The sequence below is a fragment of the Corythoichthys intestinalis genome, chromosome 14 (genome assembly GCF_030265065.1).
Source record: "Corythoichthys intestinalis isolate RoL2023-P3 chromosome 14, ASM3026506v1, whole genome shotgun sequence".
Lineage (NCBI taxonomy): Eukaryota > Metazoa > Chordata > Actinopteri > Syngnathiformes > Syngnathidae > Corythoichthys > Corythoichthys intestinalis.
Genome location: NC_080408.1, coordinates 46,043,483 through 46,061,740, shown reverse-complemented (window position 1 = coordinate 46,061,740; position 18,258 = coordinate 46,043,483). Strand labels below are relative to the sequence as shown.

The following is an 18,258-nucleotide window of genomic DNA, read 5'->3' as shown; positions in this document are numbered from 1 at the left end:
GCACGACATGAGCGTGCGTCTAATTGTGTGTTTGTTCATTGCTGTGCGTAAACGCAAAGTGAGTATCACAAGCAGCATTCATATTTACGTTGGCAATTTGTTATGATTACCTTTTGCTGTTGTTATGATAGTTCGTCCGATTGTTTTGCGTGGTAGTCCGTTAGCGTGTTGCTATGCTGCGATTCTAAAATAGCGACAAGTTGCGGCATAGCGCACCGGAAGTAGAGTGAATCCGCCTTCACAATACGTGCCCGAAACCGGAAGTGCTTAGCTGGAGCGTAGAAAATAGTTCAAGCTTAACTTCGAATATTCCATCTACGTGTTTAAATGCAATTAAGTTGAATTTAAGCAATGTATATTTATTTATTGTTTCTTTTCATGTCTTTTGTACAGATAAACCAAACACACAGATACACACATATATACCCACAAACACCTACTCAAGAATATAACCATTTCCACATCTACATGGACAGTTGGGATGAATGGACTGTATAAAGTTGATTTAAGAGGATTTGCATTAAAGAAAAAGGAGAAATCCAGCCACCTGTCCAAGTGCCGTGATTGCCTCTACTTTGAGTGGGCCTTAAGTGGTGTTTGGCCAACACACTGACGTGAACCCAGCTAAAATCAACCTGAATCAGCGAGAATCCAGTTTTCTCCACTACATTAAGCTTATTCGGACAGAATATTAATTAAAAATGAATGAAAACTAAATACTATAGAATATGTCATTATTATAATTTTAAAAATGTAAGTGACTGGTAAAAATAGATTATGACCGGATTTTTATGACACTGTCAGTCAAAATGACAGACAATGAAAAAGTCTAGCGCAACCTCTGGCTTGACCACAGTCATAAAAAAAATAAAATGACGAAAAAGGACAAGCCTTATAATGTCTGTTTTTCTCTCTCTGCGCCTGTAAGCAATATTTCAGTATTGTTAACATGGCCGAGTTGGGGCAAACTGACACACACACATGAAAGGCTTCTGTGTGCTGTGCGTGCATGCGTTTTATCAATCCATTTGAACTTTGAATATAAGACTAAACGGGGATTATTGTCTGTTATTTATGTCCTCTTTTTGGAAATCAAAATACGATCACCCTGGAATGACATACTGTAGTACATACTGCCTACATAATGACCTTTTGTTGCTGCGGTCCAGCCCCCTTTCTCTTGGTAGCAGTTCCTGCTGTTGTAACCTCAAACTCTTTGTGTACGTACACGTTTCATCTTCAAATGTTTTATCAGGTTCAAGGTATTGAAACCGGCAGATTTAACTCCACCTCTCGAAACTTTCAGGCCGCAAATCATGCATGCAGCCATTGTTTGTCATCGACAAGATTTCTATGCTGAAATATTTCTAGACCGCTGCCATTTCTCCTGGTTTGTTTTTCCTCCGTATGAAAAAGCTGCCCCAGCATTGGTTAAGAGCGGCTATTGGCCCACTCTCATTGGTCTGGAGCAGGCCAATAGCGATAGCTGCTTGGCATGCAAGGTGATCACATGTCATCACACAACAGAGAGTGTAGTGAGCATCAGGCTGCGGTCAAAGTGTTATACCGTATTTTTCGGACTGTAAGTCGCACCTGAGTATAAGTCGCACAAGCCATAAAATGCTCAACGAAGAAGTAAAAACATCAGTCGCATCGGAGTACAAGTCTCATTTTGGGGGGAAATTTACTTGATAAAATCAAACACTTAGAACATATGTCATCTTGAAAGGCAATTTAAAATAAAAATACAATAGAGAACAACATTCTGAATAAGTGTACAGTATGATACTGTTACATGATGCATGAACAACGAAATGTGAACGTGGTCGGTATGTTAACATAACATAGCTATTAAGAATTATTCAGATAACTATAGCATAAAGAACATGCTAACAAGTTTACCAAACCATCAGTGTCACCCCAAAACACCACAATAACATGTGAAATGATATAATAATAATAATAATAATGTCACACATAAGTTGCCCCTCAGTGTAAGTCGCACCCCCAGCCAAACTATGAAAAAAAACTGCGACTTATAGTCCGAAAAATACGGTAATACTGGACCGGTAAATGGTATCGGCGCCCTCTTTTTTTGGTACTCGCCGATACCGATTCCACCATTTAGGCCGGGTTGACCCCCCCCCGCCGATACTGGTATCGGTATCGGTGCATGGTTAATATTTATTATTTTTAAGATAGTTTGTGTTTCAATTAAGAATAAAAAATTATTGCGTTTGCACGGGTGATTTATTAGGATGTATTGTCACTACATGAGTGTTTGAATTGGTTAGAATAAATTGACAATAATATCGCATATCGGCAATAATCTATGAGACAATATATCGCCTCCTAAAATTTGTTATCGTTCAAGTCCATCGCTCTGTTGCCACATTGCAGGCCCTCCTACGTGGTCCCGACTAATCTGTTCCAGGGAATCAAAGCCATAAACCCAATGTTCAGAGGATACTCTCAGCAGGTAACTGATCTTTCTTTGTTCATTGGTGCATCCAATACTGTTTGGAGTTTTTGCAGTCAGCACTTATTCACTTTGGCTAACTTCTTGTTACATATACAAATACAAATGCTCATGGCTAATTTCTTGGAAAAGGACAAAAATGAGTTGAATGGGGTTCACTATATTTTAAATAACGAGCTACAAAATACAGTCCCGCGTGGCATGAATTTCCTAAAGCTTCTAATTATCATGTTGCTCCATCCTTTAGGACTCGCAGGAGTTTCTGCGGTGCCTGATGGACCAGCTGCACGAAGAGCTAAAGGAGACTCTGCCCGAGCCGTACGACTCGTCCGGCGGCGTCACGGTGGAAGACCCGCCCAAGGAGGATAACCACAACCAATCGGACAGCAGCGATTTCCAGTCGTGCGATTCGTGCGCGTGCAGCGACCGGGCCGACAACGAATCGCAGCACGCCGGTCCACCCGCCGTCATCGTCGGCGTGGACAACGAGGCCGAGATGCTGATTCCCGAGCGAGATGACATCCAGGCCAACAGGGAGTGGCAGAAGGAAAAGAACATGATCAACGACATATACCGCGGCGGGGAGAACACTGTGCCGGACATGGATAAAGATGTGGACACCGCTTCTGAAAACACGCCCATTATCAGTAGTCAGGGACACATTAAGACGCAAAGCAGGACATCAGGTAAGAAGAAAAATTAATCATAAGTGAAAAGTGAAAAACCACAGGATTTGCCCTCCATGCCCTCAAAAAATGATGTAAACAGTATTTATTTGCATATATTTACTCACATTTATTTCACATATACTAGTAGGAGTGGGAACCTCGTTACCTCATGATACGATACGATTTGCGATAGAAAGCTCACTATAACGATGATCTGACGATATGGCGATACAACGATTATCGATACATTGGTCAGGACATCATTCTAGGATATTCTACAAACAACTAATAAACAAAAACAAGCTTCTGCTGTGAAGAAGCAGAAAAACAAGCTTCTGCTGTGAAGCATCCCTCCCACTTCAAACGAATTTGAACGTCTATGGCCGTCAGTGGCTGCCAATTCCAGGCAATGAGGTAATTTTGGGCAAAATAAGGTCATGCCTGTTGATTTTCAGTTACTTCCTGTTGATTTTGGGGTATGTTATGGGTCACTTCCTGTTTATTTTGAGTTACAGAATAGGAAGTGACCTGGGAATCTGCCAAATGAATAAGCAGTGACTCAAACTCAACAGGAAACGACCTGTAAATGAACAGCAAGTGACCTGTAAATGCCCCGAAAATCAGACAGAATCACTGCGAATTCTCTGTTGTCGAATTAGTGCTGCAACAATAATCGATTAACTCGAGTATTCGATTAGAAAAAAAGACTCAAATTTTGCTGCTTCGAGTATTCGTGTAATTAAAGTGGCGTTTTATAATGGTTTGTTTTGAAAGTGTTTGCATTTATTTTTATTGATTTGGGTGGATACGCAGCCATCTAGTCTACCTCATTTCACATGGGTGAATCCATCAGCTCCCTGTTAAGACCAATATAAGCGTTTGTTTGATTTAATGATTTTTTTGAATGCATTCCTAATTTAGTTTAAAGGTATTTTTTGTGGGAATTTGTGTCTGGGCCATTTGTTAAGAGTATTGTAAAAAAGCGTTAGCATTCTTTAGCATTTAAGCTAGCGGCTTTTTGCTATGTAAGTTAGCCAATTGTTCTTTTGTTGTACATAGATCCCCTTTTTTTTTATTTTTTATTTTTTTTAAACATTGACACTTTTTAAAATCGATAACCTTTCAGGATACAAAGTATCACAATCTATCACCATTCATACCATCTATACCATGTGAGGCTCAGCTCAGGTATTTTAAATTTTTTATGTTCCTTATCCGATTATTCAACCTAAATAGTTCATCGATTAATCGACTACTAAAATAATCGATAGCTGCAGCCCCATTTTGAATGAACGAACGTTCCCAGTCTGTGTCGAGCACCGTCAATGGCAGCCTTAGAGTTACCTGAGACACTATTATGGTGGAAGGTTTTAGTAGCAACTTGTTGGTTCCTTTTTTTTTAAAACATTGACTCTTTTTTAACAATATCTCGATTCTTAGCAGGAGCATATCGATAACCTTTTAGGATACAGAGTATCCCGATATATCACCATTTCGATATTTTGTCGCACCCCTACTGCATAGTACATTACTTAAATCTATTTACAGTATAGTAATTACAGTATGTTATACATTCACTGAGTGATGCGAGGCGGGAACACTACCTGAATGTTGTGGAGGTTCATTCACGAGCATGTAGCGGTTATATGATGCTTCATTTGCGGGTAAAAATAAAAGTTCAAATTCCCCTGCATATGTTGGAGACGGGCTTTGGGTGCTGTCAAAGCTGGTGGAAATGCTGAAAAGTACTGCTTAACCTCGGAAGTCCTGGAGGTTTTTGTCGGAGATGGAGTTTAGCACTAGTTATTGGAAGACAAAATTTAGCCTTATATTCCTAAATTTTGTCAAATTCTTCAGCTCATTGTGATTGTCTGTTTATTCATTCATTATTTATTCTTGCACTTTCTTACTAGAGTCCTTTCCAGACATCCAAATGTCCAACATCATAAGACCACAAAGTCCAGTCCCTATGGAGGTCCATAAAATGTCCAGCAGCCCACCCAAAACTTCCTCTGTGTGGCCCAGCCTCAATACCGCACACAAGAAAGGTAACTCATTCTCTGCCATTGACAGGGACGGATGTCCAATTTGAAATTTCTTAGACATTGCAAATTTCATTTAGAATAATTTGTCAATTTATTTATTTATTTTTTCCATCTGGTTTCATCCGATAATTTTTGGGTAGTGCATAAGAATAGCACAATAAATTATTATTAATTGTTTACAGGGTTTATGCGGGTCTTTAAAAAGCATTAAAAGCCATTACATGGATTTTGTCAAAATTCAGGCCTTAAAAAGCATTACAAATCATTAAATGTTCGAGGCATTAAAAATTATGTAAACTTGACAGTTAAAAAAAACTATTTTATTTTATTTTATTTTTTTTACATAATTTATAAGAGTTGTCTGATATTATTAGGTAGCCGATAATCTCAGCTGACAACAACAGCGTTTTAAAATGGTATCAGATAATATCGACATCGGCTTTCCATCATCGGTTTTGGGCCAATATGCGTGTTGCTTTCAAAGTAAATGTAGTAAAATAGTACAACCGATGAGCCCAGTCTACAGCTGACGTCATCCACCTGTTGGGGACGCTAAAGCCCTATAATGGTAGGCGTGGCTAACCGGCAGATTAATAGACTTAATTTCTCGTCATCTGCGCTTTGCTTAATTGTTGTATATAGTCGAATCGTCTCAAAATATGATTCAAATTCACATAATAATGCCATTTAAGACTTTTTTTCTCGTGTCATATGCTCTTTAAGTCCAAGGTTCCCTTAAAAGTTTCCAATGGGGCATCACAATACAGTTAGGCATATGTTAAATCCACGACTGCATATATCCGTATCGGTTTGATACCGATTTTAAGAGCTGGCCAATATAGGGATATCTGTTATTGGTTAAAAATCCGTTTGTGTGTCTGAAACTATCTGCAGTTGGACATGGGGATTAAATTAGTTTAAAGTGGCATTAAAAAGCATTAAATGAGATTTGCTGTTACCTGTAGAAACCCTGGTTAAAATCTTATTTAACTTTATTCTTGTTTTGTAAAGTTTGGACTTTATTAAAATGACATATTTTCTGTAATATTCCAACTTTAAGAGTAGAATCACTGTCGTTTCGTAGGAACACCTGGGCCTACTGTGCTTCTTTATTTTATTAACTCACTGGCTACCATTCATGGTGATAGATGTCCAATCCATTTGGAATGACCCCTCCCAGTTCAAATGGAGGTCGTGATTATCCAATTTAAACGCACAATATTTTTTTAAAATGCAATTTAACCTCTCGCTTTTGTTTTTCCAGCAATGACCACATTCTCCCCAGCCAAGACCAAATGTCAGAAAAGGTACCGCAGCGTCATCTCGGATGTGTTCGACGGGACCATTATGAGCTCCGTGCAGTGTCTCACCTGTGATCGGGTCAGTGCTAAGTGAGACTGGCGAGCGGATCGTCCCAACATCAACACGCTCACTGACATTTTGTGTTTTTAGGTGTCTGTCACGCTGGAGAACTTCCAGGACATCTCTTTGCCCATCCCAGGCAAGGAAGACCTGGCTAAGCTGCACTCCGCCACCCATCAAACGTCTCTGGTTAAAGCCGGATCCTGCGGGGAAGCATATGCGCCACAGGGCTGGATCGCGTTCGTTATGGAATATATCAAAAGGTACAGATTTTATGATCAGGACATTTAAAATAGAGCTGGATTCATCATGGTTTTTGTCCCCCTGCTTTTTTTTCAGCTGGTTCTGGGGTCCAGTGGTTACGCTACAAGATTGTCTGGCAGCCTTTTTTGCTAGGGATGAGCTGAAAGGTGAGCATTAAGGAGTCTTCATGAGATTGAATTGGAAGGATTTGTAAACTTTAGCTTGATTGTGTGAAGATTAAAGATGTTTTTTGCCAGTTTTGTAATAGCTAAGACTGGTTCTTGTGAATTAGCAGGTTTTTATGAAGGATTTTAATTGAAGTTAGCATAATGTATCATTTACGTTATCGCAATAATTTGTGCAAATCTTGGATAGTTAGTAAAAATAGTGTGGTTTACCTGAAGAATTTACAAGATTGAATTTATGAGTTGATATTTTCTCCCCCACCCCGTGGTGTGGTTTTCTAGGTGACAACATGTACAGCTGTGAAAAGTGCAAGAAGTAAGTATACTTGAGAAAAAAAAAAAAAAAAAAAAGCGTTCAGAACTTGAAATTTCAAGTCAACTTTTTTCACTTACATTTTCAAGTTTTGATGGAAAACTTACAAAGTCATCGCCAAAAACTAGTGAAATTAAAATTAGTAAATTGGATTAATGTTAAGTAAACTGAACTCAAAACTTTTAAGTAAACTGGACTTCCATTAAGTAGTCTGAACTCAAAATTTTAAGTAAACTGGTCTTACGTTTAATGCCGCCTTTATGTGGTGTCGTAATTATGGTGTTTTAAACACCACTTGTCCAGTTGAAATGCGAAAGCATGCTAATGCCCCCTCAAGTTATAAGTTGTGAATGGTGGGAAACTTAAGTTTTGTAATTTTAAGACAATTTATTGTAAATGTGTATGTTTTTTCAAGCCAGCATAATAACTTTGTGTTGGGTGACCATATTTTGATTTTCAAAAAGGAAGTTACTTGGCCCGGCTTGACATACTTAAATTTTACTCGAAGTTCACTCAAAGCTACATTATCACTTTAACGTATTTAAAGTGTGCCCTCTCCGTCTGGATATAAAATTGTTTTAGAACAAATTAATAGCTGTATAACCAAAGACACAAATTCAAATTCTCGGAGATGCTTTATTATTCCTAAATTTTCGAGACTTAAAACCTTCAAAATGATCTTTATCTTCTTTTTCCCCCTTAGGTTGCGAAATGGAGTCAAATTTTGCAAAATGCAAAGTTTGCCAGAGGTATTCACTTATCACGGAATCACGGCAACAAATTTGTCTTATATCCAGTCTCTTCATTGAAATAAATATCTGTCGTTTTAGATTCTGTGCATCCATCTGAAGCGATTCAGGCACGAACTCATGTTCTCCACCAAGATCGGCACCCACGTATCTTTCCCGCTGGAGGGTTTGGATTTACAGCCCTTCCTAGCTAAGGACAGCTCGGCGCAGATTGCCAACTACGACCTGCTGTCGGTCATCTGCCACCACGGCACCGCCAGTAGTGAGTGGGCGCCTGAAGAAATGTTTCGTGTTCTTGTTAGGCTTTGCAAATTTGGGTACATATTCTCTTGCTTCTGCAGGTGGCCATTACATCGCTTATTGCAGGAACAACCTCAACAATCTTTGGTATGAGTTTGATGACCAAAGTGTGACGGAGGTGCCAGAATCTTGCGTTCAAAATGCCGAGGCTTATGTGCTTTTCTACAAGTAAGTAAATGCGCCGATATCTTAAAAAAAAGGAGATTTGTGCTGCTGCGAACGATTATTTTGATAGCGGACCAAACACTTAATTTTTTTGATTAGTCAACTCATTGGTTCATGTGTAAATAAAATTTACTGTTTCATTCATCATCCATTCATTTTCCAAGTCATTTATCTTCACGAAAGTCACGTGGGTGCCGGAGCCAATCCCAGCTAAATATGGGAAGTAGGCGGGGTACACACTGAATCGGTTGCCAGCCAATCGCAATGCACAAAGAGATAATAACAATTCGCGCACACACTCAATTTAGAGTGTTCGATCAACCTACCATGCATGCTTTGGGATGTGTGGGGGGGGGAACTGGAGTACCCGGAGAAAACCCACGCAGGCACGGGGAGAACATGCAAACCCCACACAGGAAGGCCCGAGATCGAACCCTTTATCTCAGAACGATGAGGTGGACGTGCTTACCACTGTGCCACCATGCTGCCACTTTACTGTTTTTATTACAGATATCATGCCATATTTACTATATTTGTTTCCTTGAAAAATAATTAATTTAGGAAGAGTTATTTTTAAAGTTTATTTATTCAAAAAACATAAAAACATTAAAAAGAACTTCGGTAAGTAAGATCATATTTGCTGTTTTTAAAAAAAAAAAAAAAAAATTCTTTTATGTGTTTTCAATTTTGAAATATTTCAAATATTAAAAAGCAGATGAAGATAATATTTACTCTTTCTTTAAAAAAATAAAAATAAAAGTACAAAACAAAATTACATTTTTCTTTTTTATTTAACTGTTTTGTTGTATATTTATATACATTTCAAATATTTAAAAGAAGATACAGATAAAAGTCATTTATTTTTTTTGTTTTTAAATATTTTTAACAAACTTAAAAGATAAGTAGTAAAGTGAAAAAAAGACATCTTTAAAATCATTCAATCATCTCTGATAAAATCTTTTTAAAATTTGTGAAGGTAAAAAATAGGAAAATATTTGATTCCCACTTTTTTTGTTGTATTATCTACAATGTTTTAATTATATCTATTTAAAAAAAAATATATATATATATATTTACAGTTAATTTTTTTAAATAAAAAAAACAAAAGTAGTAATAAGATTTTTTTTTTTTTTTTTTAATAAAAAAATAAATAGGAGAATACAAATAATAAGATAGTAATAAGAGTTTTTTTTTTTTTTTTTTTTTAATAAATAATTAAATCGGAGAATATTTCATGTTACTGGTTTATCTGCCATGGACGGCAATTCCAGCCAAAATGGTTTGGAGGGTTTATCGCCTTCAAAGGTAGCCAATGAGTTAAGAGACTGAAAAAAGAGAATTTGAACAATTCTGAGGTCAACAATGATAAACTCATTCCAATTCACAACAGAAGAATGAAAATAGCTTGTTTATCAGTTGTTTTGTAGAATATCGTAGAATTTTTGTATCGCTGTATCCTGAGATCATTGCTTTCGATTATTTAAGTAATTGATTAATCTACTGATTAGTTAGTTCGAATAATCGAGTAATCAAAGATAACAAACATTTAATGCCTTGCAGAATAAATTTGTAAAATTAGAGAAACAAGTGTTTATGCTGGCTAGGAATACACTTTCAAAAGAGAATTAAATGCAACTACAAAATAAAATTCCTGAGTTTTTCTTCAAACCATGCAGAATTGCACTTTCATTTCACAAGAGCAATACTTGCATTTAAAACTAAATTAAAACACCTCAACTTAGCCTCAAACTGTATAGAAAAATATATAAATAAATGAGGATCTAAGTATAACAAAACAATAACTGGTCAACTTGCATCGCAAAAGTCTGCTAGCTCACTTTTTTTTTTTTACAAAGCTCTTAAGAAATCGTTGAAACACATATTCCTACAATAAATTGCTAAATATACTTCTAAACTAAATAACGAATGCATAAATAAATTCGCCCCCCCCCCGGCCAAGACGCACGGAAACAGCGACAACCAAAACAAGTGCCGCTCGGCCGATGCTGCCCCCGCGCGCGCCAACCGGGAAGGCAGAACTTTGCGCGTTCTCTCTGACATTAACCCTTTGTACTGACTCCATGTTCCAAAAGTTTGAAAAAGACTCGCCGAAAGCAGGTTGACAATTTATTCGTCGACAATGGTCAAAAACAAGGCAAAAAACAGACGACGGAGGGACAATTCTGGATCCAAAACAAGGCTACATGCTTCTGAGCAGTGAAATCTGTGTTATCTCAGTGTCCAGTCTTTTTAAAGTCCTTGGTGAAACGGGCCGTGTCGAAGATGTGTCCGAACGTGTGTCTGGGCGTTGCTTTTGGGTCTTCCCCTCTGTGGCCGGTTTTGGGTGGCTTAGGTTCGTGCGCGGATGGGACGCCCGCTATCAACTTCGTTGTCCGGGCTGTCTCTACTTGTTTTAGGACAAAGCGCTTTGTCCTTGGAGTTTGCTGGGAGAGCTGATTGCAAGAGTTGGTGCGTCATTCTTGTTCGTGACGCACGCGTTGGGCTTCTGTGATGAGACGGCATTGTGTATCTCTTCTATTTCTTCTCATTAAACTATGGTGTGCTATTTATTTTATATTAGTAGTGCAGTCCTACCGTAAATATGAAAATTATACTATTTCCTGATTAATTATATTACGTGTGTTAGAGTAATGCAAAGAGTTAGATGGTGCCTACGAGAAACTGTACCATTTTTCTCATCTCCCCCTCATTAGCCCGGATAAGGTGATTCACTTTACTGTGTCAAAGGGCATGTAGTGGAGTCTGCTTAAACAATAGTTAGATGAATGTGTTAGACTAATGCAAACAATTATATGGTGTGTGCGATGATGATACCTTTTCCCTTCAATAAACATATTAGCGCAAACAACATACCTTATGTTGACCTTAACAGGGAGCAGCTGGATTCAGGCATGTTAAATGTTTTATGTCATATTCACTGTTGCTACAAGAGGGCAGTGTATCCACCTAAATCAATAACTTGAAATACAAACACTTTCAAAACAAACCATTACAACGCCACTCTAATTAAACGAATCCTTGAAGCAGCAAAATTTAATTCCAAGCTTTTTTGATGATCAAATTACATGAATTAATCGATTAATCGTTGCAGCACTAGTTCACACCCCTAGTCTGTCACAAAGTTTCACATTCCTTCAACAGGAAGAGCAACGGGGACGCACCGAAGGAGCGCAGAAGGGTGTCTGGCTTGCTCAACATGATGGAGCCCAGCTTGCTTCAGTTCCACATCTCCCGTCAGTGGCTCAACAAGTTCAAAACCTTCGCCGAGCCAGGCCCCATTTCCAACGACGACTTCCTGTGCTCGCACGGAGGTAGTAATGACAAAAAAAGATGGATTTGAAAATGTAGTGCATCAGCAGTTGTTAGTTTAAATCACACTTTCTTGTTGTGTCAGGCGTGCCCCCCAACAAAGCTGCCTATATTGATGACCTCGCTGTCGTGTTACCTCAGAATGTGTGGGATCACCTCTACAGCAGGTACACAGACTCGCCCTGGTTGTTGCTCATCCCTAGTTGACTAAACTAGAGTATGTTTCATCTAAGGTACGGGGGAGGACCCGCCGTCAACCATCTGTACGGCTGCAACACATGCCAGATTGAGGTGGAGAAACTGGAGAAGCGGCGCAAATCGGAGCTGGAAATGTTTGTCCGGGTAAGTTTGAAAACATTCACAGCCAGTTAAAATGAACTGGACGTCCATTGTTGTTAATATTGTGGCCTACATGACTCAAAAATGTACTGTGTGCATACGTGGGCGTGTTATTATATGTATATATAATTATGAGATTAATTTTTTTCTTAAATGTTAATACATTCATATTGGACAGTGGTCTCAAACATGTGTTCATGGGCCAATTGTGGCCCTGTTTAACATCCAATTGCAGTATGAGTATTGCCTGTATGAACATACAAATAATTTAAAATTGATTGATAAACTTGATTGAAGGATACTGTTGGGAGGTGGAGTATTTAAATAGAAATAAATAAAAAGGATTAAAGAACAGTAAAAGCAAGTAAACTAAAAATGTAAATTTAAGAGTACTAAAAATACATAAATTAAAAAATAAATCCTGAATAAAATAAAGATCATATATATATATATATATATATATATATATATATATATATATATCGTTTTTAACAAATTGTAATCAATTCCTTTGAATGTTTTCGACGTTTTTTTGATGGTATCGGTGTAAAATGGGTCTTTAGTTTTATTCATTATGGTCTGTAAAAAGTCTTTAAAAGTCTTAAATTTGGCTGGTTAAACCCCGCAGATATGTTATTTATATTTTTTGTTTTATGACTTCCAATATCAGTTTGAGTGTTGCCTGTACAGTGGCATGAAGAAGTATGTGAACCTTTTGGAATTTCTCGCATTTCTGCATAAAATCACCATCAAATGTGATCTGATCTTTGGTAAAATCACACAGATGAAAAAAGTGTCTGCTTTAACTAAAACCATCCCAAAATTTATTGGATTTTATATTTTAATGAGGATAGTATAAAAACAATGACAGAAGCGGGAAAATAAGTCAGTGAACCATCTCATTTAATATTTTGTGGCCCCCCTTTGGCAGCAATAACTTTAAGCAGACGCTTCCTGTAGCTGCAGATCAGTCTGGCACATCAATCAGGACTAATCTTGGCCCATTCCGCTATACAAAACTATTGTAGTTCAGTCAGATTCCTGGGATGTCTAGCGTGAATTGCTATCTTTAGGTCATGCCACAGCATCTCAATGGGGTTTCTAGTCTGGACTTTGACTTGGCCACTTCAGAACGTATATTTTGTTCTTCTGAAACCATTCTGAAGTTGATTTACTTCTTCTTTTATCTCCACACATGAGGTTGTGTGTTACTCCCAAACAATTCAACTTTGGTTTCATCATTCCACAAAATATTTTGCCAAAACTTTGGTGTAGTGTCCAAGTGCCTTTTTGCGAACATTAAATTTATTTTTTTTTAGACAGCAGTGGCTTTCATTCTTGGCCATAGTTTTACATGTAGTTCATTTGTGCACATAGATACTGGACTGTGGCAGTGATTACTGTAAGTCTTTAACAGGCACTCAAGGGTTCTTTTTTTTACCTCTCTGAGTAATCTGTGCTGAACTCTTGGCGTCATCTTTGGTGGACGGCCACTCCTTGGGAGAGAAGCAATAGTGCCAAACTCTCCAATTTGTAGACAACCTCTCTGTCGCTTGATGAACATCCAGACTTTTAGAGATGGTTTTGTGTCCTTTCCCAGCTTTATAAAAATCACCAATCATTGATCGCAGGTCTTCAGACAGCTCTGAGCCATGATGCACATCAGACAATGCTTCTCATCAAGACAATTCTTACTAGGTGTGTGTTTTATAGTGGGCAGGCTCATAATTGGGCACACACCTGACTTAAATGGTTTAGTGAAAATTGGTTTCAATTGCTCTTTAAGTCTCGTTAGGCAGAGGGTTCCCTTACTTATTTTCCCCCTTCTGTCATGGTTTACATAGTATCCTCATTAAAATATGAAAACCTACAAATGTTAGGGGGGTTTTAGTTAAAGCAGACAGTTTTTTTTCCATCTGTGTGATTTTGACAAAGATCAGATCACATTTGAAGGTGATCTTATGCAGAAATGTGAGAAATTCCAAAAGGTTCAGATGCTTTTTCATGTATGTATTTTGCGATGGGCAATAAAAAATAAAAAAATCATTTTAAATAAATTGATTAAGCTGAAAATTGAAGGATTCTGTTGGGAGAAAAAGACAACTCTAAATCAAAAAGTATTAAAAAAAATTTAAGTAATTCTAAAAAAAAATAAATTTCAAAAACATATATATACTGTATATGTACAGTATATATTTTCATATCTATTTAAACAAGTTGAAAGAAATAACTAGAATAAAGATGTATTTTGCTCCAGGAATTATATTTAGGGATGTGTACGATTCGTTAACGTGATCGGAAATCGGGCCGATTGGGCTGTTTTTACGAGGATTGGAATTGGATGACAAGGGACGGGTTTTTAATTTAAAAAGGGCTAAAAAGTAACAAAAATAATCCAGATATACATTGGCATCGCCAAAAGAAACAAAAAATATATGTTTCATATTCCACAACACTGTGTAAACAGTAAGGTAAAATAACGTTTCGAACTTTTGTTCCAAAAAAAAAAAATTCTTTATTTTTTTCGTTATCGGTTTGGGAAAATTCTTAAGCTCTGGTGCGAAAATATGCGATCGGGACATCCCTAATTATAATTACTTATTTTTTTCCCTTTGTTTTGTGACCTTGCATCACTTAACTCTTTGTCTACCATTGTTGGCATTGGCTGTCCAATCCATTTTAACTGGGAGAGGCTTGAAACGATCGCTTTAACTCCAATCCAGCTGAAACGGATTGGACGTCTGTTGCCGTCAATAGTTGTTTTCGATATTAATTACCTTCTTTTACCAACTGCAACAACACATACTGTATGACCTGAGCTGGCACTGAATGTGTTCAAGCTAATACTAACTTTTGCATGGATGAATCATATGACCAAAAAATAATCACTTGCTATAAAGCGTTAAAATTACACCGCTGTTACTGTGAGTGCTCGTGTCGAGTGGATGTGCTCATCACCCGGAGGGAGACGAGAGGTGTAAGGCTGATGAAAGCCTCATCATTAATGCATCAAGACGGATGCGGTGCGATCTGTTCACGCCCGTAAAAAGAGCCTTTTCGTGAAAATTTCTGCATTTTCTGAGAAAGAGCTTAACAAGTTTGTATAAAAGGCACAAATCGATAAATTCCCCATCAAGAACAGGAGGTGTTTTTACCAAGAAAAACAACTGCGTTAAGAATGTTGTGTAATTACAGCAAAGGACCAGAGAGAATTGATTCGCTTTTTCATGTCTGCTCTCAATCCTTTCATCCTCACTTCATTTATTTTCCGCGAATTCCTCCCCCAACGCCGCCTCCGCTTCTGCGCTCTCCGACGAGACTCACGCCTCCTCCCCCTCCACGTTTGCTCTCTCTGCAGCTGAACAAGGCCTTCCAGGATGAGGAGTCTCCCGTGGTCATATACTGCATCAGCATGCAGTGGTTCCGCGAGTGGGAGGGTTTTGTGAAAGGGAAAGACAACGGTCAGTGAAACACGGCAGACACTCATGTCGATTTCAAATGTTACTCAAGTTCTAAACACTGCGAGAAACAGGTTCTTCTCTCGATTTGTCTCAAAGTTTCTTTGAATTAGCTACAGGGAGTCCTCAGGTTACGATATCCTTGACCTACGACCAGTGCCGGCCCTCAGCTTAAGTGGGTTAGGCGGTTGCCCAGGGCGGTATCTAATGGCAGTCATCTCCAAAGTCTGCACTAAAAAAACTCTGTTTCACTGGCACTCAAAAAATGTGCTCCATATGAGCTCCACGGTGCTGCAGGCACATTTGGATCTAGAGGGAAACGTTTACGATGACCCTCTCGCATCCTCCCTTGGATCGCTCTTAGGCTAGGTTCATACTGCAGGTCTTAATGCACAATTCTGATTTTTTGTCTTATCTGTTTTTTTTTGCGTGCCCGTTCGGACTGCCTTTGTCCATTGAGGCCATTCAAGTATTACGTATGCGCACCAATTCCAGCAGCACGCCTCATCACTCTGATCCCCACCACACACTTCATCACTCCCATCCTCCGTCAACTTCACTGGCTCCCAGTCAAACAAACAATCAACTACAAGATCCTCGTCATTACCTTCCAAGCACTCCATGGCCTGGCCCCTCCCTACCTTTGCAATCTCCTCTGTATTAACAGTACCCCCCGTTCAGTTTGCTCTTCCTCTATCCTCCACCTTTCCGTCCCCCCTGTCCGTCTCTCGACCTTCAGTTCCAGAGATTTCAGTGACTGTGGCCCCCAGGTCTGGAACTCCCTACCCCCCTATCTTCGCAATATATCTCCCTTCCACTTTTCAAATCCAGACTCAAAATACACCTGTTTACGCTTTCTTACACACCATGATCCTTAGCTCTGTTCTATCTTAATTTTTTATTTACTTTCATCCAGTTTTTATTCTAATTTTATGATTGTTTTGTTTTTATTGTTACTCCCATCTTTCTTGTAAAGCATCTTTGTGTGGCTTGAAAAGCGCTCTAGAAATAAAATGTATTATTATTATTTAGGGGTGCATGATATCCATTTTTTGAACCCGATACCAATATCGATAACTTCCTGCTCCTCAAGGCCGATACCGATACGATAACCTATAATATATATGTAATTATTTTATGTATATTCACCTGAACACCTGTAGGTAAAAAATACTAGTGTTGGATTCAGCATAGATTTGCCTTTGACCTAACTAGAATTTTCATGACGACATGAACATTATTATAATGAAAAAAACACAGAAAAGAGCAGTTTTGACTTCCAATGAAGTGCCCATGTTCATTTTTTCCAAATATAATTTGAGTCAATCACAATTAATCAGTCAATATCATTGATGATGTTTTCCCCTGAACAATGATCACTGAACTAAAACAAACATAAACCCAACAGGTATTGTGCTTTGTCAGCAGATAAAAAATTGGTGCAACAAGAGAGGAGACTTTTGTGGTATTGGTCCATGAAACAACTTTCTTAACCTGCCAATATTAGGACAGTAAGCCTATTAATGACCAAAAGGCCTCTCAAGAACGTTTAAACATAACACTGTAAAATGCAAACATTTGCTAATTGCCATAGTAAGGTTTATAACTCAGTGATGGAAAAATGTGACTTCTAGAAATGTAACAAAACTGCATACTAGCAAAATGACTGTGGAAAATGACTTCATGACTGTGGTCAAGCCAGCCTCCTGTGTAGTAAAAGCAGAGTTCAAAAGCAGAGTTCAAGCTAGGCGCTAATGCTACTGAACAGCTACATCGCTGCCGTCTTGCGTGCTGCTCTCACTCTTTGCTGACGTAATTGCCGCATAAATTCCGATTTGGAAGACTTGACAGTTCAGACCGCAGCCACATTCTGAAAAAAATGTGGCCCAGATCAGATTTGAACCACATACGAAAGTGACCCAGATCGGATTTGAAATGGTCAACTTAAATGCAACTTGTCACGTTCAGACCATCAAGTTAATGCCTCACTCGAGTCGGAAAAACACAAAAAAATCGGATTTGTGCATTAAGACCTGCCGTCTGAACCAAGCCAAGGTGCTGTCCAGAACTTGCCAAGCACATGGACATATCGCTCGGTGTTGATTGTCATAGACCGCATGTTGTCATCCTCGAACCTGAATGGTTCAGTGATGCCGTGTTTGAAGATAGCGACCCAGGAAGTGCCCTTCACAGAGTGTATGGCCTTAGCAGACAGTACTCAGGGGGCGTGCTATCACAGAAGATATTTTTCTTTGAGTTCACGTGACCTGAAAACAGAAAAAGTGCCTCGTCCGAAAACCAGACATTGTCAAGGAAGTCTGGCACAGCGTCAATCTTATCGCAAAACCACCAGGTGTAAGCTTTTGTTTAATCTGTATCCTGTAAGGATACAGGTGGATCTATGATCAAAATTTTCCGTACAGACTCGTTTGATTCCAAGCTCCTGACTTCGCAGATGCAAAGACCTGCTTGGGCGGCAAACAATAGTCTATGACTGCAGTAACGTTGTGTGGTGTCCTTGATCAGAGTGTGATTGTCTGTTAGTGTCTCGTACCATTGAGGTTATGCACAGTCCCATGGGTTCTGAACTTGACCTATGTGAAGATAATTGAGTGGACAGGA

The 18,258-nt window shown here is 38.5% G+C and overlaps 1 protein-coding gene across 1 annotated transcript in view; it reads left to right on the top strand.

Moving 5' to 3' along the window:
* The window catches only part of usp33 (ubiquitin specific peptidase 33), a 54,504-nt gene that overhangs the window by 25,360 nt on the left and 10,886 nt on the right, over positions 1-18,258 (top strand). Inside the window, exons 9-22 of the mRNA XM_057857270.1 lie at positions 2,401-2,479; positions 2,727-3,165; positions 5,061-5,195; positions 6,457-6,572; positions 6,645-6,817; positions 6,894-6,964; positions 7,265-7,298; positions 7,999-8,044; positions 8,126-8,306; positions 8,386-8,512; positions 11,672-11,841; positions 11,925-12,006; positions 12,073-12,181; positions 15,537-15,639. Coding sequence (XP_057713253.1) covers positions 2,401-2,479; positions 2,727-3,165; positions 5,061-5,195; positions 6,457-6,572; positions 6,645-6,817; positions 6,894-6,964; positions 7,265-7,298; positions 7,999-8,044; positions 8,126-8,306; positions 8,386-8,512; positions 11,672-11,841; positions 11,925-12,006; positions 12,073-12,181; positions 15,537-15,639 — 1,865 coding nt within the window. The remainder of the gene's footprint in view (positions 1-2,400; positions 2,480-2,726; positions 3,166-5,060; positions 5,196-6,456; positions 6,573-6,644; positions 6,818-6,893; positions 6,965-7,264; positions 7,299-7,998; positions 8,045-8,125; positions 8,307-8,385; positions 8,513-11,671; positions 11,842-11,924; positions 12,007-12,072; positions 12,182-15,536; positions 15,640-18,258) is intronic.